At 37.2% G+C, this 22,672-nt stretch overlaps 1 protein-coding gene across 1 annotated transcript; it reads left to right on the plus strand.

Annotated features, from left to right (window-relative positions):
- The first annotated feature begins 1,085 nt into the window (after positions 1–1,085).
- Positions 1,086–13,846, plus strand: LOC127527126 (dynein regulatory complex subunit 4-like). Its single transcript, XM_051924771.1, has 6 exons — positions 1,086–1,277; positions 1,810–2,016; positions 2,508–2,562; positions 3,798–4,003; positions 13,424–13,591; positions 13,730–13,846. Exons 1-6 carry the CDS (start codon positions 1,086–1,088, stop codon positions 13,844–13,846), a joined length of 945 nt encoding a protein of 314 aa, XP_051780731.1.
- Positions 13,847–22,672: the final 8,826 nt, after the last annotated feature.

A 22,672-nucleotide genomic window follows, 5' to 3' on the forward strand; every position in this document is an offset into this window, starting at 1 on the left:
AAATGAACAGTCCTCTTTGTATTTAGAGTTCTCATGAAAAGACTTGATGATGATGGTCATGTAGACTTCTGGCTTTTAATCCATCAGTGTAGGAACATCACGGTGCTTTGATTAGGTGGTGGTGGCACAGGTCGCCACCACAGAAAACCGGGAAAAGAAAGAGAAGAGAGAGTAGGGGTTAGTACGGATTTTAGAGCCACCATGAACAGTAATGATAATTAATTGAATATACAGAGCATCAGGATTAAACTAAAATGAAGTTATGAAAAAGCCATGTTAAAGTAATGTGTTTTTAGCAGATTTTTAAAGTGCGCCACCATATCAGCCTGGCGAATTCCTATTGGCAGGCTATTCCAGATTGTAGGTGCATAACAGCAGAAGGCCGCCTGTAGATACTGTGATGTATCTAGTTTAATTCCAATGCCTACACTCAGACTATGAAAATGAAATATATGTTACTAGTAATGCTTTAAATCTATACTTCCGATATGGTCAATGTAGGAAGGTTCTTTTTCAAATAAAATTTTGTTTGAACTTAGCTCAGAAGAAACCCAGGTGACATCATTCATGACTGGCCAAAAGACCAGTTAATGGACTACAATGACACTGTCTGTGATTGGTCAATAGTGTTATGCCAAGTCCTATGTTCCTTTATATATCTTTAAGATATGCTTCTTTGTTCACTTCCAGCTATTCTTTTAAATACAGTATACGTCCACACTCAGAGAGTTTTTCCATTGTTTACAATTGGAAAGATTAAATGTGTTGCAATAATATAATCAACAGTTTGTGCTGTACTGCCCAGTGCAATTGACTTGACTCGAGATGTTCACAGTAGTCATCCAAGCAAGATCATGTATACTGTGTGGATGTGGTGTTTGTCCGCACCCAAAGAGACAAAAATTTCCCAAGCTGTAAAATATATATAATAGTGTAGCATGTTAACCATTAGACTACACCTCCTGTGAACATCAGTCTGGCTACTTATGTTATTTTGATTGCTGCACTTTTAATCTCCTATGATTTAAAAACAAAATGATCTATGGTGGGCTATGAGGTAATATGATGCTAATGCACAGATCTTAATGTTACCTTTTCAGCTGGAAGAGGCGTTGGTTTTGGAAAAGAATGAGAATATCAATATTCAGAAAAACTTGGATGAAATTACCTATAAAGTGAAATGTATTGAGAGACAGCAGCATTATCTGAAAATGCGAATATACCAGAAAGACTGTGAAATGGATGCCCTTAGAACAAAGAAGGAGTCTGAACTACAGGTAACAGGTTACTCTTTAATTTTTTCATTTTAATTTACAAATATATCATTTTTATAAGTTGAGCTCTCTTTTAGGAACTGTAGTGCAATGCATAGTTCCTACATTCCGATCCCACACATTTGCTGTCCATGTGAAGCTGGTATGCTTGTCCCATGTTTGCATGGGTCTTCATCCTATACCCCTAAAGACAGTTAGATTAAATTGAATTGCACTTCCATACTGGCCCCGTGGATCAGTGCATTGGTGGGCCCTGCAATGGGCTGGTGCCCCATTCTAGGCTGGATGCCACTTTGCACTCAATAAACTTTGTGATACTAAATAGGTTTATGTAGGTCTGGGAATGTTATGTTTATGCAAGTTGCAAAAATAAAAAGTGAAACAGTCATCAGCAATATGAAACTAGACTCGGAACCACTGCAATGTGATTAGACATAAATAAATCAATCTAATGGCATTTACAGTATTTTTAATGTGTTTTCTTGATTTCAGTTTAATGCAATTGATTATATTGTTCAAAATCTCTCCTCCTTAGGATTGCAGAGATTTCATTGCCTACTTAAAGTATGAGGCCGTGGCAAGGCTGACTGCACTGAAAAATCATCAAGCTGCTAGCAGGAATTCAGAACGGAAGAAGCACCATGCCCAAGTTAGTGAACTTGTCACAGTGATCCGCACATTGAAAAAGGAGTTTGAAGAACAGCAGAAAGGATGGGAGGAGCAGCTGAAAGCCCTTAAACTGGTACTTACATTTATTTATACACACTTACTGAGTATTGCTTGTAAACTTCATAATTTTTCAAAGCCACTTGCCCTGGGTATGGGTTTTTGGGAGACTTTGGACACACCAACTCCAACTAGATAGAGAGACATCTTTATGTATCTATGTTTAAGCATTTGGTGTTTAAGCATTTGGTCCTCACCTGTAAAATCCAAATCATTTTTCTTCTCTTACAAACAGAAGAGGAAGCATCTCTTGGCACAAAACTGCGAACTGTGGTTTTATTCTTTATTTCTTGATTTCTTGCTAATACCTCTGATTTCTTTTACTTCTTTCATTTTACACAACTTTTGGTTCATCTCATATATCTGACCCAATGCTATATGACTTAAACAAAATGTGAATTGCACTCTGGACATTGTCTTTTATCTGGATTAGTATTTTTATTCTTACTGAATGTTCTGCAATATTCTTTGGATTCATTACTCATTTAATGTTTTCATTTTTCATAGAAACAAAATAATGAACTATCTAGGCTGAATCATGAAATGGAAAAAGAACTGAAAGGTGGGATTAATAGCATTCTTCTTGATTTAAGGATGTTTAGATAGATAGATAGATAGATAGATAGATAGATAGATAGATAGATAGATAGATAGATAGATAGATAGATAGATAGATAGATAGATAGATAGATAGATGACTTTTACAGCTCATCTCTTTTTTTCTTTTTTCAGTCCATAAGGAACAAATCAGTGATAATAAGAAAATGGTGTCTAGATGTTACACCGCTTGGAAAAAATATCAGAAACACCCAAACATTAAAGAAGTGGTTTTATAAAAAGAATATACTGCTAGAGAAAACATAGTGTACTAAATGAACACACAACAAAAAGAAAAGCCTAAATGACACTGAGACTTTGAACCACTTCCCCTTGCCAAAACTCCAAACTGGTAGGAAGGATGGCCATAAACCCTTCTTAGGTTCACTCCTGGGCTATGGACACTATAAGGGTCAGCAAGGGGTCTACCACCAACTGAAAGTGCCACCTGTCCAACTGCATCTGCGATCCTTGATCATATTCTAAGGTGTTGTGCCTGCAAGGCAGCATCCAGGCAACCTGTTTTCTTATTTTAGCAGCAATGCAGCACTGTTCCTACTTGGGAACAATCTGTTGTTTTCTGTTGGCTCTGCTGTACTCCAGCCATCTGTCTCTCTCACTTCCTAGGTGGGACTTACTACTACCCGCTCTCCTGTGCCTCCATAGTGCCAACACCTTCCACAATCTTTATTTCATAAAGTTCTATTAATAGTTAGCATCATCATAAGGTTTTCTCATTATAATATATAAGTCAATAACATGACATCTCATTTTTGAACAACGCTAGTCCACTTCAGGGTCTTAGTAGCCATCACAAGCATCAGGTGCAAGGTCAGAGATACCAGTCCACTGCAGGAAATGCTTACACACATATACAATGCCAATTTACAATCACCAAATAATCCTGCATGCTTCTGGGAAGAGAACTGGAGTACTTGGGGTAAAATCGCACACTTACATGGGAAGAACAGTAAACCCCACATCCATAATGTGTAACAGAAGTGTGCAAATAGCAGACAGTTTGCATGTGAAAAAATACATTCAATAGCAATAGTACATTTATTTCAGAAGACTGGGCTTGGTGTGAACTGTTTAAAAACAGCAGAGAACAGCGAGAAATCTGCCACCTAGATTTTCTTGTACAGCTTGCGTTGCTTGATCTTGTCTTGTGAATTCATTTTCACTCTGCCTTCCATGTAGAAACTGAGGAGGAGAAAGAAAAGGAAATGAAAAAATTAAAGCACAGTCTGGAGCTTCAGCAGAAAACAGAGCTCCATAAAGCCATTGAAATTGCAAAAAAGCAACTCTATGACAGAAAAGAAATTCAAAAAACCAAACTGACTGAAGGTAAAAAGGAGAACAAGAGAATCATTGAAGAAAATGAGGCACTCATTGTTGCTCTGCAGGTAAGAACAGTCATTCTTCAAAAGAGGTCAAAGAGAAAACTTAATGGTCTAAGTAAATGGCAAAGATTGATTAAGAATTGATAAGATAACATTAGATAGTAGACAAACTTTTGAAAACTTTATTGTTCTTTTGTATGAAAGTTGCTTTGATTCCCACAATGCAATACACAACATAATATTTTCAACCAATATAATCAAATTTAGGAACATGGTGAGCTGGACCCTTTCCCAGCAACAGGAACCATCTCAGTCAGGACGCCAGTCCATCAGAAAATGACAAAACAACACAATAAATAATTAATCAAATACAATTCAGCTAGGGTTAGAGCAGTAGACCTGTCTGGAAAATGACACATTTTGGACAGGGAAGTTTTATTTGTGAGAGGTCAATAATATTTTATGCTAAAAAAAAGCATTTTTTGTTGTCCTTGGCATTTTTGTTGATCAGATTCTCAGATTCATGAAACATGTTATATAACCTCTGTCTAATGACTTCTATGCATCATTGCTCTGCTCCATCAATGAGATTTTCTATCAGCATTCCTGGCGGTACACTTTTAGTCAATTTGCACTTCTTGGCTGTAGGTTTTCCATAGTAAGGTATCATGTTAATGCAATTCTGTCTTTGTAAGCAGTTTATAAAATATATTTTGCTTGCTTTAAGATGTCTCCATGTCCACATGATGTGCAAGTATAGCATAGCCTTATGGGAAATGCTTTAATTTTTTTTTCCAAGAGTTTTAATGTGTAATCCTGGAAGCTGCCCAGAGCGTTGAATTTCTTCACTACAGGTGGGCCATTATTTACTACTCTTTGAACAGAACCCTGCCGCTACACATAATTAACTCTCTCATTTTGGCAGACTTAAGGACTTAAGTACTTTCCTGACCACAACACAAAATCACTAATAACAACTAAAAGAATTTTTTTTCCTAGCAATGCATCAAAACATTCACATAATCAAAATACTTCTATGAATTCATCTGTCCATTTTCTGACCTAGTTGAACCTACCTTTGTAGCACCAGTCACAAGGCAGGAGCTAACACTGGGATGCCAGTATGTCATAAGGCACATTGACAGACAGACAGACAAACACTTAGTCATACCAGACCTATTAAGCACCTGAAATTAAACTAACTCCTCTGTCAGAGTTTGTGCAGTGGGTGCTTCACTTTAGATCAACTGATAACTATTTGCTTCTGGGTTCATGGCCAGTCTCTCCATGTGAGGCCATGAAATGAAGTGGAAAGGGGTCTAAGTGATTCTTTCCCAGAGACACAAATACACATGTCTTTGGAAACCAGTGTACCCTGTAAAGCAAATTGAGAACATCTAAACTATGTAGAGCCTGTGACCTAGTCTTCAATCCATGTCTGTGCAACTGTGAGAGAGCAGCACTCAGCACTATGCCAACCCTATTAATATCCATCCATCCATCCATTATCCAACCCGCTGAATCCGAACACAGGGTCACGGGGGTCTGCTGGAGCCAATCCCAGCCAACACAGGGCACAAGGCAGGAACCAATCCTGGGCAGGGTGCCAAACCACCGCAGGACCCTAATATATTTTTTTTTATTTTTTATGTTATGTATCGTTGCTTTAAACTGAATAATAATATTAATGGAAGGATGCATTCCAAGGTAGTTTCTGTATTTAAATCAAGTTAATATGGTGCAATGATTTTTATAGGGAAACCATCCATCCATCCATCCATTATCCAACCCGCTGAATCCGAACACAGGGTCACGGGGGTCTGCTGGAGCCAATCCCAGCCAACACAGGGCACAAGGCAGGAACCAATCCCGGGCAGGGTGCCAAACCACCGCAGGACCCTATTAATATATATTTTTTTTTTTTTTATGTTATGTATCATTGCTTTAAACTGAATAATAATATTAATGGAAGGATGCATTCCAAGGTAGTTTCTGTATTTAAATCAAGTTAATATGGTGCAATGATTTTTATAGGGAAACCATCAATTTATAAAATAAAGCTTCCATTAACAACCAGTCTGGATAGCTTTAATGTAACAGTTGTCATCGTATTAAAAGTCAGTCTAGTATCTATAAATAAATCTCTGGCTATAGACGTTTGACCATTGTATTATATGTTTACTTACAATACCAAGCCCTCAATGAAGTAGACTGAGACAATTAGTTCTAGGAGAGATCAGCTCAAGTAAAAAATTTTGTCATTAAATAGTTGAATTCTGATCACCTGGATTGTCAATAGCTATTATGACTCTATCATACCATTATTTATATACTTTTATATCCTTCATCTGCATACTGTATTCAATTTTTATTATTTTACTTTATTGTTTTTATTATTATTTCAGTAGCTCATTTTACAGGTATCTGTTGTAAACTTTATAAATATCTACTAGGGGGCTCTGCCCCCTGCTTGCTTCGCTCGCCAGCCACTATGTAGGCACTATGCGCTAGCCACTTTGCGGATCTGCCGCTCGCATATGGGGAAGTGGATGTACAATTTAAACAAATTGTTATTTTCATGGGATTTGTTACATATGCATAATAGAACTATTTTAATAATAATAATAATAATTCTTTGCATCTATATAGCCCTTTTCTTACTACTCAAAGCGCTCAGCAATTGCAGGTTAAGGGCCTTGCTCAAGGGCCCAACAGAGTCCCTTTTGGATTTGAACCGATTGCCAGTGCCTAAGCATAAGAGCCACCACTCCGCTGACATTTTACATTACAGTGAGTAATTAATCATAAAAAAAAATAGTAAAACATAATAAATTGAAAGAAAATTATGTTTCATGTTGCGTTATACATTTTCGTTCTGTTTGGCTTTGAAATTAACACGCAAATACTTTTTAAACTTACACTTTCACTTTAAAACTTCAGTAAAAACAATTTTTTGAATTAACTTTTTGTCAATATTGCATTGAATTTTGATTCCGTGTTTGGACTTACATTGTGACAACGCAGCAACTCAACTGCCCGTGAGTGAATATCGTTTATTTCTCTCTAATAAATAAACCAACTTTTTCGAATATTTGTCCCTGTGATTTGTTAATTGTCATAGCAAAAGCTATTCTAATGGGAAACTGTAAGTGTTTTAATATGAATGACATATCAAGATCTCCTTTGGAGTCTAATATTGTCCACAGAAGATGTACTACATTACCTTTCTTGTCGCCTGTTAAAATTTTACATATCAGAATTGTTCGACCAATTTGGAATACAACTAATCTTGTCCTATTACATAGCCCATCACTCAGACATAAATTACACAATAACATTATGATACCTCCTTCTTTCATCAGTAATTCGGCTGGTGGAAGACCGGACAGTGTTAACGGTTGTAGATATTCTACGGGATATTGTAAGTTGATGTTTTCATCTTCTGCACCATCACCACCATTTCAGCATCGTCTATTGATACACATTTAACCAATTTGCCATGTAACCGATCGACAGTTTTCATGTTAATTCATTTGACTTCATCTTTTCTTGGTGCTAGGATTGCCCGTGTTCTTCTGTTGATAATTAGATCTTCAATAAGATTTGGACATAATAAGTCTTCTTTTATTGGGAACTTAAAGTGAGGAAAACATTAAAATTTATAAGGGTTGAGAGCACAAGAACTGTGTCTGACAAAAGCATTGACACGAATGACACGAAAAAAATCTCTTGGCAATAGTCTCATCTTGTCTGAAGATTATCTTTACGTACTCATATATTCTGTACATAAAAAGCTAGTTTATGTTTTTCTGGAACATTCAGGGTTAAAATTTCTGATGCACCATATATTAAAACATATTTTTAATGCCTGCAGTATTAAAATTCATTCCATTTTTCATTCAAAAAGATGATGTATTGCAAATATTAGCACTGCTCTTGAGAATCATATACAAAATGGTGTTAGTGGAGTTATTTGACATCTGATAAAGGCTACAAAGCCAAATCATTGTGCCTTTAACATTCTTTCCTTTCCATGTGGACATAACCTTTAACTTATTTTTTTTTTTCTTATATCAAATTTTGTGTAACTGAACAAAATTTAGGAAATATGAAAGAATTGTAGAGTCCTAATCTCAATTTGGTCATCTGTCTTGAATAATGTAGCAAAATAAGATCAGGAATAAATCATGTGCAGTATATAAATGACAAATTCTACCAGCTATAAAGAGGTTATGTTGGCCTCCCAGGACCAGAGTTTGAGACCCCTGAGGTCAGACCATCAGCTACATTTGTGTGTGTGTTTTGCAGTCATGCAATTCAATTGGATTTGTGTTGCCTCTGTTAGCCTTTTTTAATTTCTTTTATTTTTTTATACATAAACCTCCTTCTATTAGATTATAATGTCAGTTTTATATGGCAGCTGTTGGAGCAGTGTATGCAATGCATTTTATTAGCACATCCATCAAATGCCTCATCTTGGGTGTGTCGAGAGTGACACTCTCCAGTGAACAACTTGTGAGTGACATTGTAGGTTTTGCAAACTGCATTGACACTTTACTGAATTCAGTTCAATTAAGAGATGTTTCTATACTTAGGTTGAAGGCTGAGACTAATAGGCCACAATCATGAGATGGGGCAGCTAGTAAAGATATATGGATATATTTGATTTTCATGCAAAGCACTTTGAAGTGCAGTCAATATAACAATAGTTCTATATTAATGCATTATTATTTACAGTGAATATTTTTTTAGTCATTGAAGGCCCACAACAATCAGACCTATTTTATCAGAAATTAGAACTCCTCCCACAATGTTTTAAAAACATCAAGAACTTTAATACTCATCATTATATTGTTTCCCCAACCCTGCATGAGTTGCTTTCAGTGTCTCCTTTCATTTTTTTCTATACTTTTCTCACTTAAATCTACAATAGGAAAATGCCTACACTTTTGTATTAAAATTCACTTAATTAATTTTTCAGGTTTGTTTTTTAATACATACCCTAAACAATAATATGTACATTGAATACAGACCATCTGTCCATTTTCTAAATTTGTTTTGGCCCCCAATCAAACAAAATGTAATCAATGCAAGTAAATTCAATGCTTGGCATAGTTATGCAGCCAGTAGATATATCTTGTTCTTTTTCCTTCAAAAAGTCTAAATATATTTTAATACTTGTAAATTGTGTAATCATAGATATCATTCAGTAATGTAGAGAAATACAATTCAGTTATGAGGCAGAGGGAAATTCAATTAAATTCAATTCAAGTTTATTGTCCAAAGAGGGAAAATTAAATTGTCAGCAGATTTTATAGGGAGACCACAATGTGACATTAAAATCACATCAGAAAAAAGCACAGCAATCAAACGTAAACTTTGTACAAATAAATAAAAATATAACAATGAACATAATACTTATGGGTATAACATTCAATCCTACATATCTCTCTATTTATAAAAAAAAATCTTGGAAGGCTTGGAGGGAGACGATACGTGATCTTCTCAGAAGACAATTTGACGTCCGGCGACAGACACTTTAACGTCACGCGAGACAAGGCAGTGAGACAGAAAGGCAGCTGCTGTGCAGGCTTTTAAATGATCGACGCACAGCGTGACAAGCAGAACACGCAGCTCAGCAGCAGCAGGAGAATAAGTGGAACTTATTAAGAATATTAACAGCAGTTGGGTTGAAGGTGTATTTGAACTGCTTGGTTTTTGTTTATGGAACCTTGAACCTGTGGCCTGATTTCAACAACTAGAACTGAGAATGCAGAGGGTAAGTCCTGTCTGAGACTCTCTGATTTCCATAATAATTTAATATTAAACAGTTTTGTCAGGCTTGACTGTTAAGACCTTGTGATTTTAATTGTCCATTTTAGAGTTTGATTTATCTTGTTTTTGTTGCTGGCTTTAAGATTTGTAAACCAGGCCAGTAGAACATAAGTAAAGACAGACTCGATACAAGATTTATTAAAGATTTGAGTAACAGTAGGATTAATGCTGAAAAGACTCCGCTTCCTTTGAGAGCAGAGGTGCTCTTGTCCTTCTTTGGAGATGGCTTCAGTTTTTTCATTAAAAGTTTTGAATCTACAGTAGTGCAGACATTTTTAACATTTAGCAGGATGATTGCTTCCTGTAAGCAAATATTGTTTCTCCTAACACCTTTCTGCAACAATGCGGGGCTTGACGCCCTCCAAATGGTTATACAACTGATGAAAAAAAGTGACAATAGCATCCTCTATACCTCTATTAGACAGGTAGGACAACCTTCCTGTTTAGAAGTTTTTCAAATTATTTCATAACAAGTGATGTCAGAGCAACTGTCCTGTACTAATTTAAAATTGTGGGGATTTGAGTTTAAGCTACTTTACTGTAATTACCGTGGCCTGTTTCCATAGCATTGAAACCTTCTGCTGTTCTAATGACAACCTAAAAATAAAATTAAAAATAGGACCAAGCTACTCTACACATGATTTCAAGAGCCTTCCACTAAGACCGTCTGGGCCAAGACTTTTACTTGTTTTTTATTTTCTAAAAATGTTCATTGCAGTTGCTCAGTAAACACAAACTTTTTAATTTTTAAGTAGCATTCATTAAAATCAAACTAAATTAGTTTTGGAGATAAAACCAGAAATCCTTAAATGATTATAATTTTTGACTGATGCTGTCTAGTTAGGATTTTAGTGCATAACCACACAGAGCTTAAATTTTGTGTAGACAATTTCCTGTTCAATTTTATCATTATGATTAAGTTTAGCCTTTTAATACAGAGCCGTGTGGTGTAGTGGTTAAGGCTTTGGACTTGATACCCTGAGGTTTGAGGGTTCAAATCCTGCTAACGACACTGTGTGACTATAAGCAAGTCACTTGACCTGGCTGTGCTCCAATTGGCAAACCAAAAGAAATGTAACCAATTGTATCATGAATGCTGTAAGTCACCTTGGATAAAGACATCAGCCAAATAAATACATTTAAATCCCTCTGTGCAGCAGCTGCCTCATTATTGACGACTTGTTTCTTTATATACTGTAATAATGACATTATGAATTTGTTGACACAAAGTTTATTGTTAGGATAGACTTTTGTATTTTTAGTTTTGCGCATTATTTAAAAATCAAAGACGGAAATGTCTCATTCATGTAAGTATTCAGGCCCTTTGCTGTGGCACTCCAAATTGTGGTGAAGTGCATCCTATTTGCTTTAATTCTTCTTGAAGTGTGTCCAGAACTTGACTGGAGTTCACCTGAGGTAAACTGTATTGACTGGACATAATTTAGGAAGGCACACAACTGTGTATATAGGGTCTCACAATTCACACTGTATGTCAGGGCAAAAACAAGTCATGAAGTCCAAGAGACTCTCTAAAGATCTCCACACTACAATTGTGGTGAGGTATAGATCAGGGCAAGGGTATAAAACCATTTCTAAAGCGTTGAATGTTCTCAGTAGCACAGTGGCATCAGTAATTGTGCAATGGAAGTAATTTGGAACCACCAGAACTTTTCATAGAGTTGGCTGTCCAGCCAAAGCAAGGATGAAGGTCCTTGGTCAGGGAGGTTACCAAGAACCCAATCATCCCTCTAAAAGAGCTTCAGAAGTCTTCTGCTGAAATGGGAGAACCTGCTGGAAAGACAACCATCATAGCAGCACTCCATCAATCAGGTACATATGACAGTCCGCTTGGAGTTTGTCAAATTAAATTTAAAGGACTCTTACAAATATGAGGGAAAAGTTTCTTTGGTCTGTTGAGACAAAAATTAAACTATATGGGCAAAACTCCAAGCATTGTGTATGGTGAACACCAGGCACTGTGCATCACCTGCTTTATACCATCCCTTCAGTGAAGTATGGTGGTGGCAGCATCATACTATGGGGTGCTTCTCAGTGGCATGGACAGGGAGACTGGTCAGAATTGAGGAAACGATGAACACAGCAAATACAGAGAGGTCCTTGAAGAAACCCTGCAGAGTGCATGCAATCACAAAATGAGGCGACATTTCACTTTTCAGCACAACAGTGAGGCAAAACAAACACTTAGGGGAACACTGGAGTGGCTTTGTGTCAAATATGTGATTGTTCTTGAGTGGCTCAGCCAAACCCAGAATTAAACCCCATAGACGATTTGTGAAGAGTTCTGAAGATGGCAGTTAGTTTTATAAACACTTCCCATCCAATCTAATGGAACTTGAGTGGATCTGCCAGAAAGAATGGCATAAACTCCTTAAATCCATTTGTACAAAGCTTGTAGAGGTTTACCCAAGATGACTTGGAGTAGTGATTTCTGCCAAAAAGGATGCAAGGTATTGAATTAAATCTGAATACTTATTTGAATGAGAGATTTCAGGTTTTGGTTTTAAATGAATTTGCAATCCTTCCTGAAAACATGTTTTCACTTGGTCATTATGGGGTTTTGAGTGTAAATTGTTGGAAAGAAATGGCAAAATTACCCATTTAAAAATAAACCTACAACAGAATAATGCTTACAGAAAGTGACAGGATCTGAGTACATTCTGAATCCACTATAAGGGGTGTCTGGGAAAGGACAATTGAAGTGAACAAAAAATGCTCAAAATAATAATTAGAACATGGTGACCTCATAACACATTCAGTGCTAAATATACCTGTTCAGAACATGATCTCATGATTAAAAATTAATCACAACAAATGTAAAATACTTAGACAAAGACAGAGGCACACAGGAAAGCTGCCCGTCGTCATTCGAGCAGCTGTAAATTCTACTCTTGTCAAATTTTGTGAATAGCTGGGAAATCCTAATAAGACCTAAAAAGTCTGCATTATATTTCATTTACACAGAACTGTAATGAAGCAATATTTATCAGTCCATGTTAATACAGGCCTGTCCAAGTTTAAGGTTAGTCTAGCAACAAACCATTCCAACGCACAGTAGACTAGATATCATCTGTTGTATAGGCACACACATTAACACTGAGAAAATTCAGGAATGCCAGTCAACCCAACAGGAAATCACAGAAAATGCCCAGTAACATTATACAACAGAGTCTTGCAGTGTACGGCAATCTGAAGCACTATTATAACTCCCTAAAGCAAAAAAGGTTGATTTTAAGATACAATCAAGTCAATCTATCATTTTTATGAACCTGTTTTACTACTTGTCACAGTCACATGGCATATATTTATTTGGCTAAGGCACTGCGCTCAAGGTTGCTATTTTGAGTACCACCTTCGTCTGACTGTGTGACCCTGAGCATATCATTTAAGTTGCCTATAAAAAAAAATAATGTGATTCACTGTGGATAAAGGTGTTAGCCAAGCATATACAGTAACATTGTAATAATCAAACAATATTTGATTTATATAACAACTTTCACAGTAAAATCCCAATACTTTTTATTGTTCTGTTATAAATGTAGATAAGCAATCCCAATACTTTTTATTGTTCTGTTATAAATGTAGATAAGCCTTGTGTTAAATCTGTCCTATTTATTTATTGGTTCACAGGCAGAAAAAAAAAGCCTGCTAGAAAAAGCTGAAAAGGAAGATAAGAAGAGAAAGGAGCTGTGTGGTGTGATCACGCGCACCCAGAAAATTCTGCAGAATGTCCAGAAAGAGAACCAGGCATTGCAGACTCAGATAACTATACATCAAAAGGAGAAAAGTTACTTATTGGTTGGTATTAAAATATTACTTAAATAATAAAGCACATCTTTACATTTGTCTTTATACTGATAACTCATAATAGAAACTCATCTCCGTAGAATATTTGACTGGTGTATATACTCATATTTTAATTTCTATTTTTTTCAGCTAATTGCAGCAAGGATAAAAATAAAAGAGAAAGACATTGAAGAAATTCTAGAGGAGCAAAATGACCTGGAGGAAAAAGTCAGAGAAGTAAGAAAGTGCCAGAATGACTACAATTGATCACGTAAAACTCTTACTTGGGCTACACTTTGAATTAAGATTTTTAGTGGTTTGAATCGTGGAGATCCATAAACTGTTCTTTATGCTCTTGAAGTTAATCATCTCCAGCCCTGCTACTCACTGTAAATGCCTTTATATTAAATATAATGTAAACATAAACATAACTTACAGTGAATACACAGTGTTGTGAACTATAGTATCAGGCATGGAAAAAATGGATGCCTCCAAAATGCTTCACAAAAGGCAGGTCAGAACCTTCACAGGCCAACCCTGAAAAGATTCAGACAAATCCAGCTTACTACAACTGCAAAATTCAAGCTTCAACCTAGCAGGTCCTACAATGTGGGGATGACCATATATACTTGGCTTGTGGAAAGAGGGGCAACACAAATTCTTTATGAATAGATTTGTTTATCAACATAGAAAAATTAAGAGTGTTGCAAAAAAAAAAGAGAGTTACCTGAAAGGCAATCCCAAGCATACACGTCCCAAAATGAAGAAGAGTTGAATCCAAAATCAGAGCAGAATAATCAGAAAAGTCAATAAATCTAACAAAACAACAATACCTACAATAAGATTCCAAACAACTCCAGTACTTAACTACTGAATCTCATATTTTACATAAGACTATCCAGGTTTTATAAAGTATAATCTTTAAACTTGTTAGTTAAATAAAGTTTATCTAAACCCATTTTAAACATGGAAATACCGTTGTTGGTATAAGCAGTCAATCAATGTGGATCACATCTGTGGTATCTTCAGCCTATGTGCAAATCTGTCAGTCTTTATGGTAGCTCGAGTGTGTTCTTGGTCTATGCAGGTGTCTTCTAATAAAAATTAAATGCACTGAATGGAATGTGATAGATAGATTAGATAGATAGATAGATAGATAGATAGATAGATAGATAGATAGATAGATAGATAGATAGATAGATAGATAGATAGATAGATAGATAGATAGATAGATAGATAGATAGATAGATAGATCAAAACCTTAAACTGTCCCAAAGGAATCACTAATTGAGTATCTACAGTAAACGCAATGTTTGTTGTTTACTAGTTCAGTTAATTTTTAAAATAGAACAGAAGTGTAGATTAAAAATTACATCAATTAGAAAAAAGAAAACAACCAAAAATTAGCTTAAAACAGAAACTAATGAATTAGTTTAATTAAATTCACTCCCTTTACCTTTACCTTTAGCAGTCTAGACTCAAATTCAATTTCACTGATTTTCGGTCATTATTACTCCATTTTATGTTAGTCATTTCTGCTACTGTCCTCTACATGTTTTTTCGGGTATCTGTGTGTAGTCTGCATATTTTTTCACATGATAGCATACATTTTTCTGTACATATTCTGGCTTTATTCCAGAAGACAAGCTTGTTAAGTTTATTGTTGGTTCAGTGTATTCCAGTTTCTCACCTTCAAATATAATTCTAGATTTCATGGTTTGTGTCCCATCGTCTCACTATAGCTTTCTTTACATTTATTTATTGTATTGCCTTAATACATCTCTAGTAATGACTCAAATTCATTCTTGATATCAAAGTGCCTTGCTTTGATTTTCTAATTTTTTATCACTTTTTCATTTTGCACCACTGTGTCTTTATTTATGTTTTATGTTTTCTCCTTTTTTCAGTATTTCTCTCATTTCTCGTACTGCTCTGCCCCTCCATTAACATGGTTTGCTTCATTCTTGCCATTTTTAGATTTAACATTAACTCCTTTTAAAACATTATAGCACACATATTATATAGCCTTAATTAACATATGCGTTTATGAGTATAATATTTCTGATATTTTCACCTCATAGTTGTTTACACATATTATGAGGTATTTGTTTTCTGTGAGTAATAGCCATTCCCCCATGTTTCTCATAATATTTTTATTCTGACCTAGAATCTTTTTCAGTGTTTTTCTAGTTTCTATTTTTTTACATTATTTTAATTCTCTTAATAGTGCCAAGGGTTTATACATATGTTGAGGCTCTCAGAACAAATAATATAAATGTCTTTCTTCTCTCAATTTACTAGCAGGGCACTTGATGTTCCAGTAAGCTCAACAGCACCATCTTTTGTAAATCTGTTGAAATATCCGATTATTCCTTTGCTTTGCTTCTCGTCAAACATTTCCTTGCACTTTTTTATATTTTATATTTTAAAATATTTTTGTCCTGTTCATTTAATTGTATGGTCCTAAAATATATTGTGAAAATATGTTAACATCCATCCATCCATCCATTTTCCAACCCGCAGAATCCGAACACAGGGTCACGGGGGTCTGCTGGAGCCAATCCCAGCCAACACAGGGCACAAGGCAGGAAACAATCCTGGGCAGGGTGCCAACCCACCGCAGGACACACACACACAAACACACACCAAGCACACACTAGGGCCAATTTTAGAAACGCCAATCCACCTAACCTGCATGTCTTTGGACTGTGGGAGGAAACCGGAGCGCCCGGAGGAAACCCACGCAGACACGGGGAGAACATGCAAACTCCACGCAGGGAGGACCCGGGAAGCGAACCCGGGTCCCCAGGTCTCCCAACTGCGAGGCAGCAGCGCTATCCACTGCGCCACCGTGCCGCCAATATGTTAACAATCATTGTTAATTTTCAAGATGTATACATTTCATGTTTACATTTCACACACACAGGTTACATTAGCATCTTGACAGAGAGGTAAACTGAGAGAAGGGTAATAAAGTCAAGTAGAGCTAAAAGCCTTCCTAAACAGATGAGTTTTGAGCTGTTTTTTAAAAGAATTCGTGGAGTTTTAGAACATGAAGTAACAGATGCAGGGATGGATGGATAAAAAAGAATATCAATATCTAAAGAAAAGCGCATAAGACAATATAAGCACAAATGCATAAATGCACAAAGACTGCATTTGTTAAACTTTTATTAAAACTGAGTACATAATATAGAAGATTTAAAAATACACAAGGAGTGTTACAATCAGTAGGAGAATTCTAAATATAGACAATGTATATTTAAGTGGAACACACTTAATCCAGTTTAAGGTCTATGAGGCTGTAGGCTATGCTGGGAGCATTGGGTGCAGGGCTGAAATCACTTTGGACGATTGCAGGGTTTAATTACACAACCACATCCAGAATGGGGAAATTCACTTAACAGGCAAATATTTGGAATGTGGCTTTGAAACTGAAGTACCCAGTTGGAAATCCATGCAAATATAAGGGGAATGTGCACAGTCCTCACAGGAAGCAACCCAGCCCAGGATTCAAATTTAAGGTTCCCAATCTGTGAGGCAGCAGCAGCAGCAGCGTTACACCATCATGCTGACACACACAATACATTTTCCGTACAGCTCAGAAACAGTAGTGAGTGTTTTGACAAGAAACTGGACAGCCTTTTTTGTGCTTTTTGATTCATTTAGGGTTTTTTTGGCCAATAATTTACTTTTGTATTGGGAGTGAATGTGTCTTATAATTGATGTGATGGAATTCTGCCAATAGCTTGTTAAAATGAGAACAATTTAGAGAGATGAGTGAATTCTGGAAAATGTGTCATGCATAAAGTAGAAAGACAGCAGGTATTGTACTACTGTCAACAGTGTGAAGGAGGCATGTAGGCAGGAATTCCATCACACCAGTACACGTGACACAAAATGAGCTTGAACCTGAAATGTGATCTTTACGGAAAGCATATAGGAATGTAGTCTAACCTGTGAAATATGGTTAGTGCTCTTTTTATTGTGGAAAATTTTAACTTATTTAATATTCTGTTTCTTCTAAAGGAGAAAGCTGAGCTAGACAAGCTGAAGATGATATGGACAGAGACAATTAACAATGATCAAAGAAAAAGTGAATTTAAAAGCTTCTATCTGAAGAAACAAGTCAAATGTGAAGACACTTCTCAGACAGAATAAGAGAACCCCTGCTTTTTGACACTTTAAGTTTTCCTTCTGGCCACAGTCATCAGCCACTATAATCAACTAAACCAAAAAATCCACAGCACTTTTGCCAAAATGCAAAATGCACAAGAGAGTTGCCATCCGTAGTATAGCATGTACAGTATGGACCAATTATATTTACAAATGTTTGATTTCCTGAGACCCACATATTTTTTCCACGTGAGAAACTTTTCAAGGGTAAGTATGCCACTGGGGCGACATGGTGGCGCAGTGGGTAGCGCTGCTGCCTTACAGTAAGGAGACCTGGGTTCACTTCCCGGGTCCTCCCTGTGTGGAGTTTGCATGTTCTCCCCGTGTCTGCATGGGTTTCCTCCCACAGTCCAAAGACATGCAGGTTAGGTGCATTGGCGATCCTAAATTGTCCCTAATGTGTGCTTGGTGTGGGTGTGTGTGTCCTGCGGTGGACTGGCGCCCTGCCCAGGGTTTGTTTCCTGCCTTGCGCCCTGTGTTGGCTGGGATTAGTTAGGATATTGCAGGTTGGATAATGGATGAATGGAATATGCTACTATTGGAAACCTGGTCACTTATGGGTTTGAACCCAATTTGGTACTCAAGAATCTTTTTGCAATTTTAATAGCATACAAGAGCATACACAATGTGAAATTTGTCCAATGTTCAAAATATCTAAACCAAGAATCTGGACACTTTTCATTGTTGTAAAACTTTGTAAATGTGTACAGTACTGAGTCAAGACTAAACAGAAAGGCTCTACATTAGTGATGTGTTGTGGTTCACCATTTCCTGAACACAGCGGCCCCCCATATTTGCACCCCGGCTTCCCCTCCTCCCTTATTCCAAGTCACTTAGCTCTACCAGCAGAAAACTCTACTTCAGCAGAAAACTCGCACTCCTATGAAAGTCTGCACTTGGCTCATTAACCGGCACTTTTCTCTCTGACTTTATTATTGTATCTCTTTTCTCATGCACTTACTGTAAATCTTAAATGGTAGAAATCAGTTTTGTATCTGAAAGTAATTATAAAAACAAGCTGTAAATCATTTTCCTTTAGTTGTTAATTTCCTGACACAAGCAAAATGAAACAAGTAAGAAGATGATTTTTACCATTTTGGTACCCCCTCAGTGCTCATGGAAAAACATGTAAAGAACAGTGCAAAAATGAAAAAATAATTAATTCTGAGTATTTTTCTGAATGTTTTTAACACATTAAAATCTGATTATTACAAATTCAAGAACTGGTATTTGGTGAGCAAACACATTGAGTGTTGGATGTAGTATTCACATTCATATGCTCCTTGGCATAACATTTGCTAATATGGAGGTTGGTAGCACGGTGTTGAAGGGCACTCTTACCTCACTGCTGGAGGGGTCCATCCACCCTCTGTGTGGACTTTGTATCAGTGGGGGTTTTCTCCATATACTTGAGCTTCCTTCCCAAAGATGGTCATGTTAGATTGATTGATGATTGGTTTGGCCCCCACATGATCTTAAAATCCATAAGTGAGTTCATAAAATAGATGGATGTGTAAATGGTCTTCATTTCTCAGTTTTTCCAGTGCTTTAATGGCGTTGTTTAATTTTTTTAATAAAGAAAAATTCTGAATAGTTGTTATTATTAGGGCAGCATGGTGGTGCAGTGGGTAGCGCTGCTGCCTCGCAGTTAGGAGACCCGAGTTCACTTCCCGGGTCCTCCCTACATGGAGTTTGCATGTTCTCCCCGTGTCTGCGTGGGTTTCCTCCCAAAGACACGCAGGTTAGGTGCATTGGCGATTCTAAATTGTCCCTCGTGTGTGTGCGCCCTGCCCGGGGTTTGTTTCCTGCCTTGCGCCCTGTGTTGGCTGGGATTGGCTCCAGCAGACCCCCATGACCCTGTAGTTAGGATATAGTGGGTTGGAGGATGGATGTTATTATTAGGCATTTTGCTGAGCCCTTTATCCACAGCGACTTACAAGGTCAGGATATTTTGCAGCTGTTTGGAGCACAGCTAGATTAGGTGGCTTAAGCAACATTACACAGCAAGGCAGTGGAGAGGACTGAAGCAGACGCCTCCGCTTTTAAAGCCAAGCCATGTGCCGTAGCCACTAATCTGAACTGCCTACTTGGTAACGGTGTGCTGCTAATAATTTTTTGTCTGTTTTTGTTATACTTGCCTGTTTTAGATTTGTTTTCACACTGTTCAAAAACCTCCACTTTTTATCACTCTTTAAATATGTCTCAAGTTTTTTATTATGATTTGTTTCCTGTTTAAAATTCTACAAGACTACAAAAGAAAAGATGATATGTTAAAAGTCCCGTTGGTGAAAACTTTATTTGAATAAGGTTGTATTACAATGGCTGCATATATTTATTTATTTAACAGTAATGCTTTGATTTCCTATTTTTCTACTTTCAACACTATCGCAAAATGTTCAAGCGAAGCAAGCAAAGCCCCCCTAGTTCAACACATAATAAATAGATGCTGCAGATTCAAATCCTGTCTTGTATCTAATGCTACTGAGGTTCGGCTCAAGCACCCTACCAGCCTGGACTGGATTAAATTGAATGACAAAATTTACAAATACACAATCTACCTCAAAACGGCAAAGCCAGCACTCAAGGGGTATTCATTAACCCTGAGGTTTCATATTGGACTGCATTCTCAGACTCTGATGTCAGACCAGCCTATGTTGACAGATTATCCTCCTGTGATTCCATCCCAGTTCTGTGTAGTGTCTGTGAATCTGATCTCAAGCTCCCCAGTAATCTTACAGAATGGAGAGATGAAAAGCAAGTTGTTTCATTGTGCCATTTGGACCAACTCGTGTCCTCTGGTGAACACAGGAATTATAAACAGACAGAGATAAAGAACTGTTTTCAATCACTCCTTTCACAAATGCTGGAAATGCCAAAAGCTTACTTATAAATTGCTAGGTTGAGAATTTGTGTAAAGAACGATAAAGGGTTTCTTTGTGCCATGCTTGTACACTCAGTGCCCTGGCAGATTTATTGTCTTGAATTGACTCTCCTCAAGACAAGCAGACTGAGACTGGAGAAACTCAGAAGAAAACGTAAATAACTAATGTCACGGAAAGTAGATAACAGAAATCAACTATGAGGAATTTCTCTCGATGACTCCATTTCTTCTCTCATTGAAGTTCTGACAGTTGGAATCTTTGTACACTTTAAAGAAGTTTAGGCTCATCACTCTAAGCTTTGAGCCCTCATGCAGATGGATCTTATTTTAGTCAGCAGACCAGGGAACCTGGATGTTCAACCCTTTAAGATTACAAATGGTGACTAGGGAGGCAAACTGCACTGACTAGTGCTGCTGTGGAATCTTTTTTTTTAAACATTTAATTTCATCTGCACTTTGAATTATTTTTTTTAACTAATGTTTAGCTTCTACCCCCTCAAATACTGGCTCTTCACTACAAGTACATTTAACATGCATTACAATTACTCATATTTACATTTCTATTTATTTACAATACTATTTACCTCAATAAATCCAGACTCAAGTATCATCACAAATTTCACCATCCATTCTCATTCAAATGTACAGTAATCCCTCCTCGATCGCGGGGGTTGCGTTCCAGAACCCCCCGCGAAAGGTGAAAATCCACGAAGTAGAAACCATATGTTTATATGGTTATTTTTATATTGTCATGCTTGGGTCACAGATTTGCACAGAAACACAGGAGGTTGTAGAGAGACAGGAACGTTATTAAAACACTGCAAACAAACATTTGTCTCTTTTTCAAACGTTTAAACTGTGCTCCATGACAAGACAGAGATGACAGTTCCCTCTCACAATTAAAAGAATGCAAACATATCTTCCTCTTCAAAGGAGTGCGTATCAGGAGCAGAGAATGTCAGAGAGAGAAAGAAAAGCAAACAAATCAATAGGGCTGTTTGGCTTTTAAGTATGCGAAGCACCGCGGCACAAAGCAGTTTCAAGGAAGGCAGCAGCCCACAGCCCCTCCGTCAGGAGCAGAGAATGTCAGAGAGAGAGAGACAGAGAAAAACAAACAACCAAAAATCAATACGTGCCCTTTGAGCTTTTAAGTATGCGAAACACCGTGCGGGAAGTATGTCGCTTCACGAAGCAGCTGCACAGAAGGGAGCAACGTGAAGGTAGTCTTTCAGCATTTTTAGATGAGTGTCCATATCGTCTAGGGGTGTGAACAGCCCCCCTGCTCACACCCCCTCCGTCAGGAGCAGAGAATGTCAGAGCAAGAGAGAGAGAGAGAAAAATAAAAATCAAAAATCAATACGTGCTGTTTGATCTTTTAAGTATGCGAAGCACCGTGCAGGAAGCATATTGTTTGATAAAGCAGCCACATGTAAGCCCAGCAAGGAAGGGAGTAATGTGAAGGTAATCTTTCAGCGTTTTTTGAGGAGCGGCCGTATCCTCTAGGGGTGCGAACAGCCCCTGTGCTCACAATATATTTGAAGAGTTTTATTTAATACGTAATACGCGCTCTGTTGGGCAGCTTCTCAGCCATCTGCCAATAGTGTCCCTTGTATGAAATCAACTGGGCAAACCAACTGAGTAAGCATGTACCAGAAATTAAAAGACCCATTGTCCGCAGAAATCCGTGAACCAGCAAAAAATCCGCGATATATATTTAAATATGCTTACATATAAAATCCGCGATAGAGTGAAGCCGCGAAAGTCGAAGCGCGATATAGCGAGGGATTACTGTAATCCAATTCTGTGTTGCAGAGGCCCAGAATCCAGCCCTGTGGCATTAAACAAGAAGACAATGGTATGTCATACTTCTCAAGCTCCCTTTTAGTAGGCCTCTGTGACTCCTTAACAGAGTGAGGAGGGATGCTTAGTTAAGAATAGAATATAAAAATAGTTCAGAAGAAAAATATTTGCTAATCTACTGGAAGCAGGGGTTGAAGGGCGGCAGGTTAAGTTGGAAGAGCATTACCAATCATTGA

Source organism: Erpetoichthys calabaricus, chromosome 3 (genome assembly GCF_900747795.2).
Source record: "Erpetoichthys calabaricus chromosome 3, fErpCal1.3, whole genome shotgun sequence".
NCBI classification, from domain to species: Eukaryota; Metazoa; Chordata; class Cladistia; order Polypteriformes; family Polypteridae; genus Erpetoichthys; species Erpetoichthys calabaricus.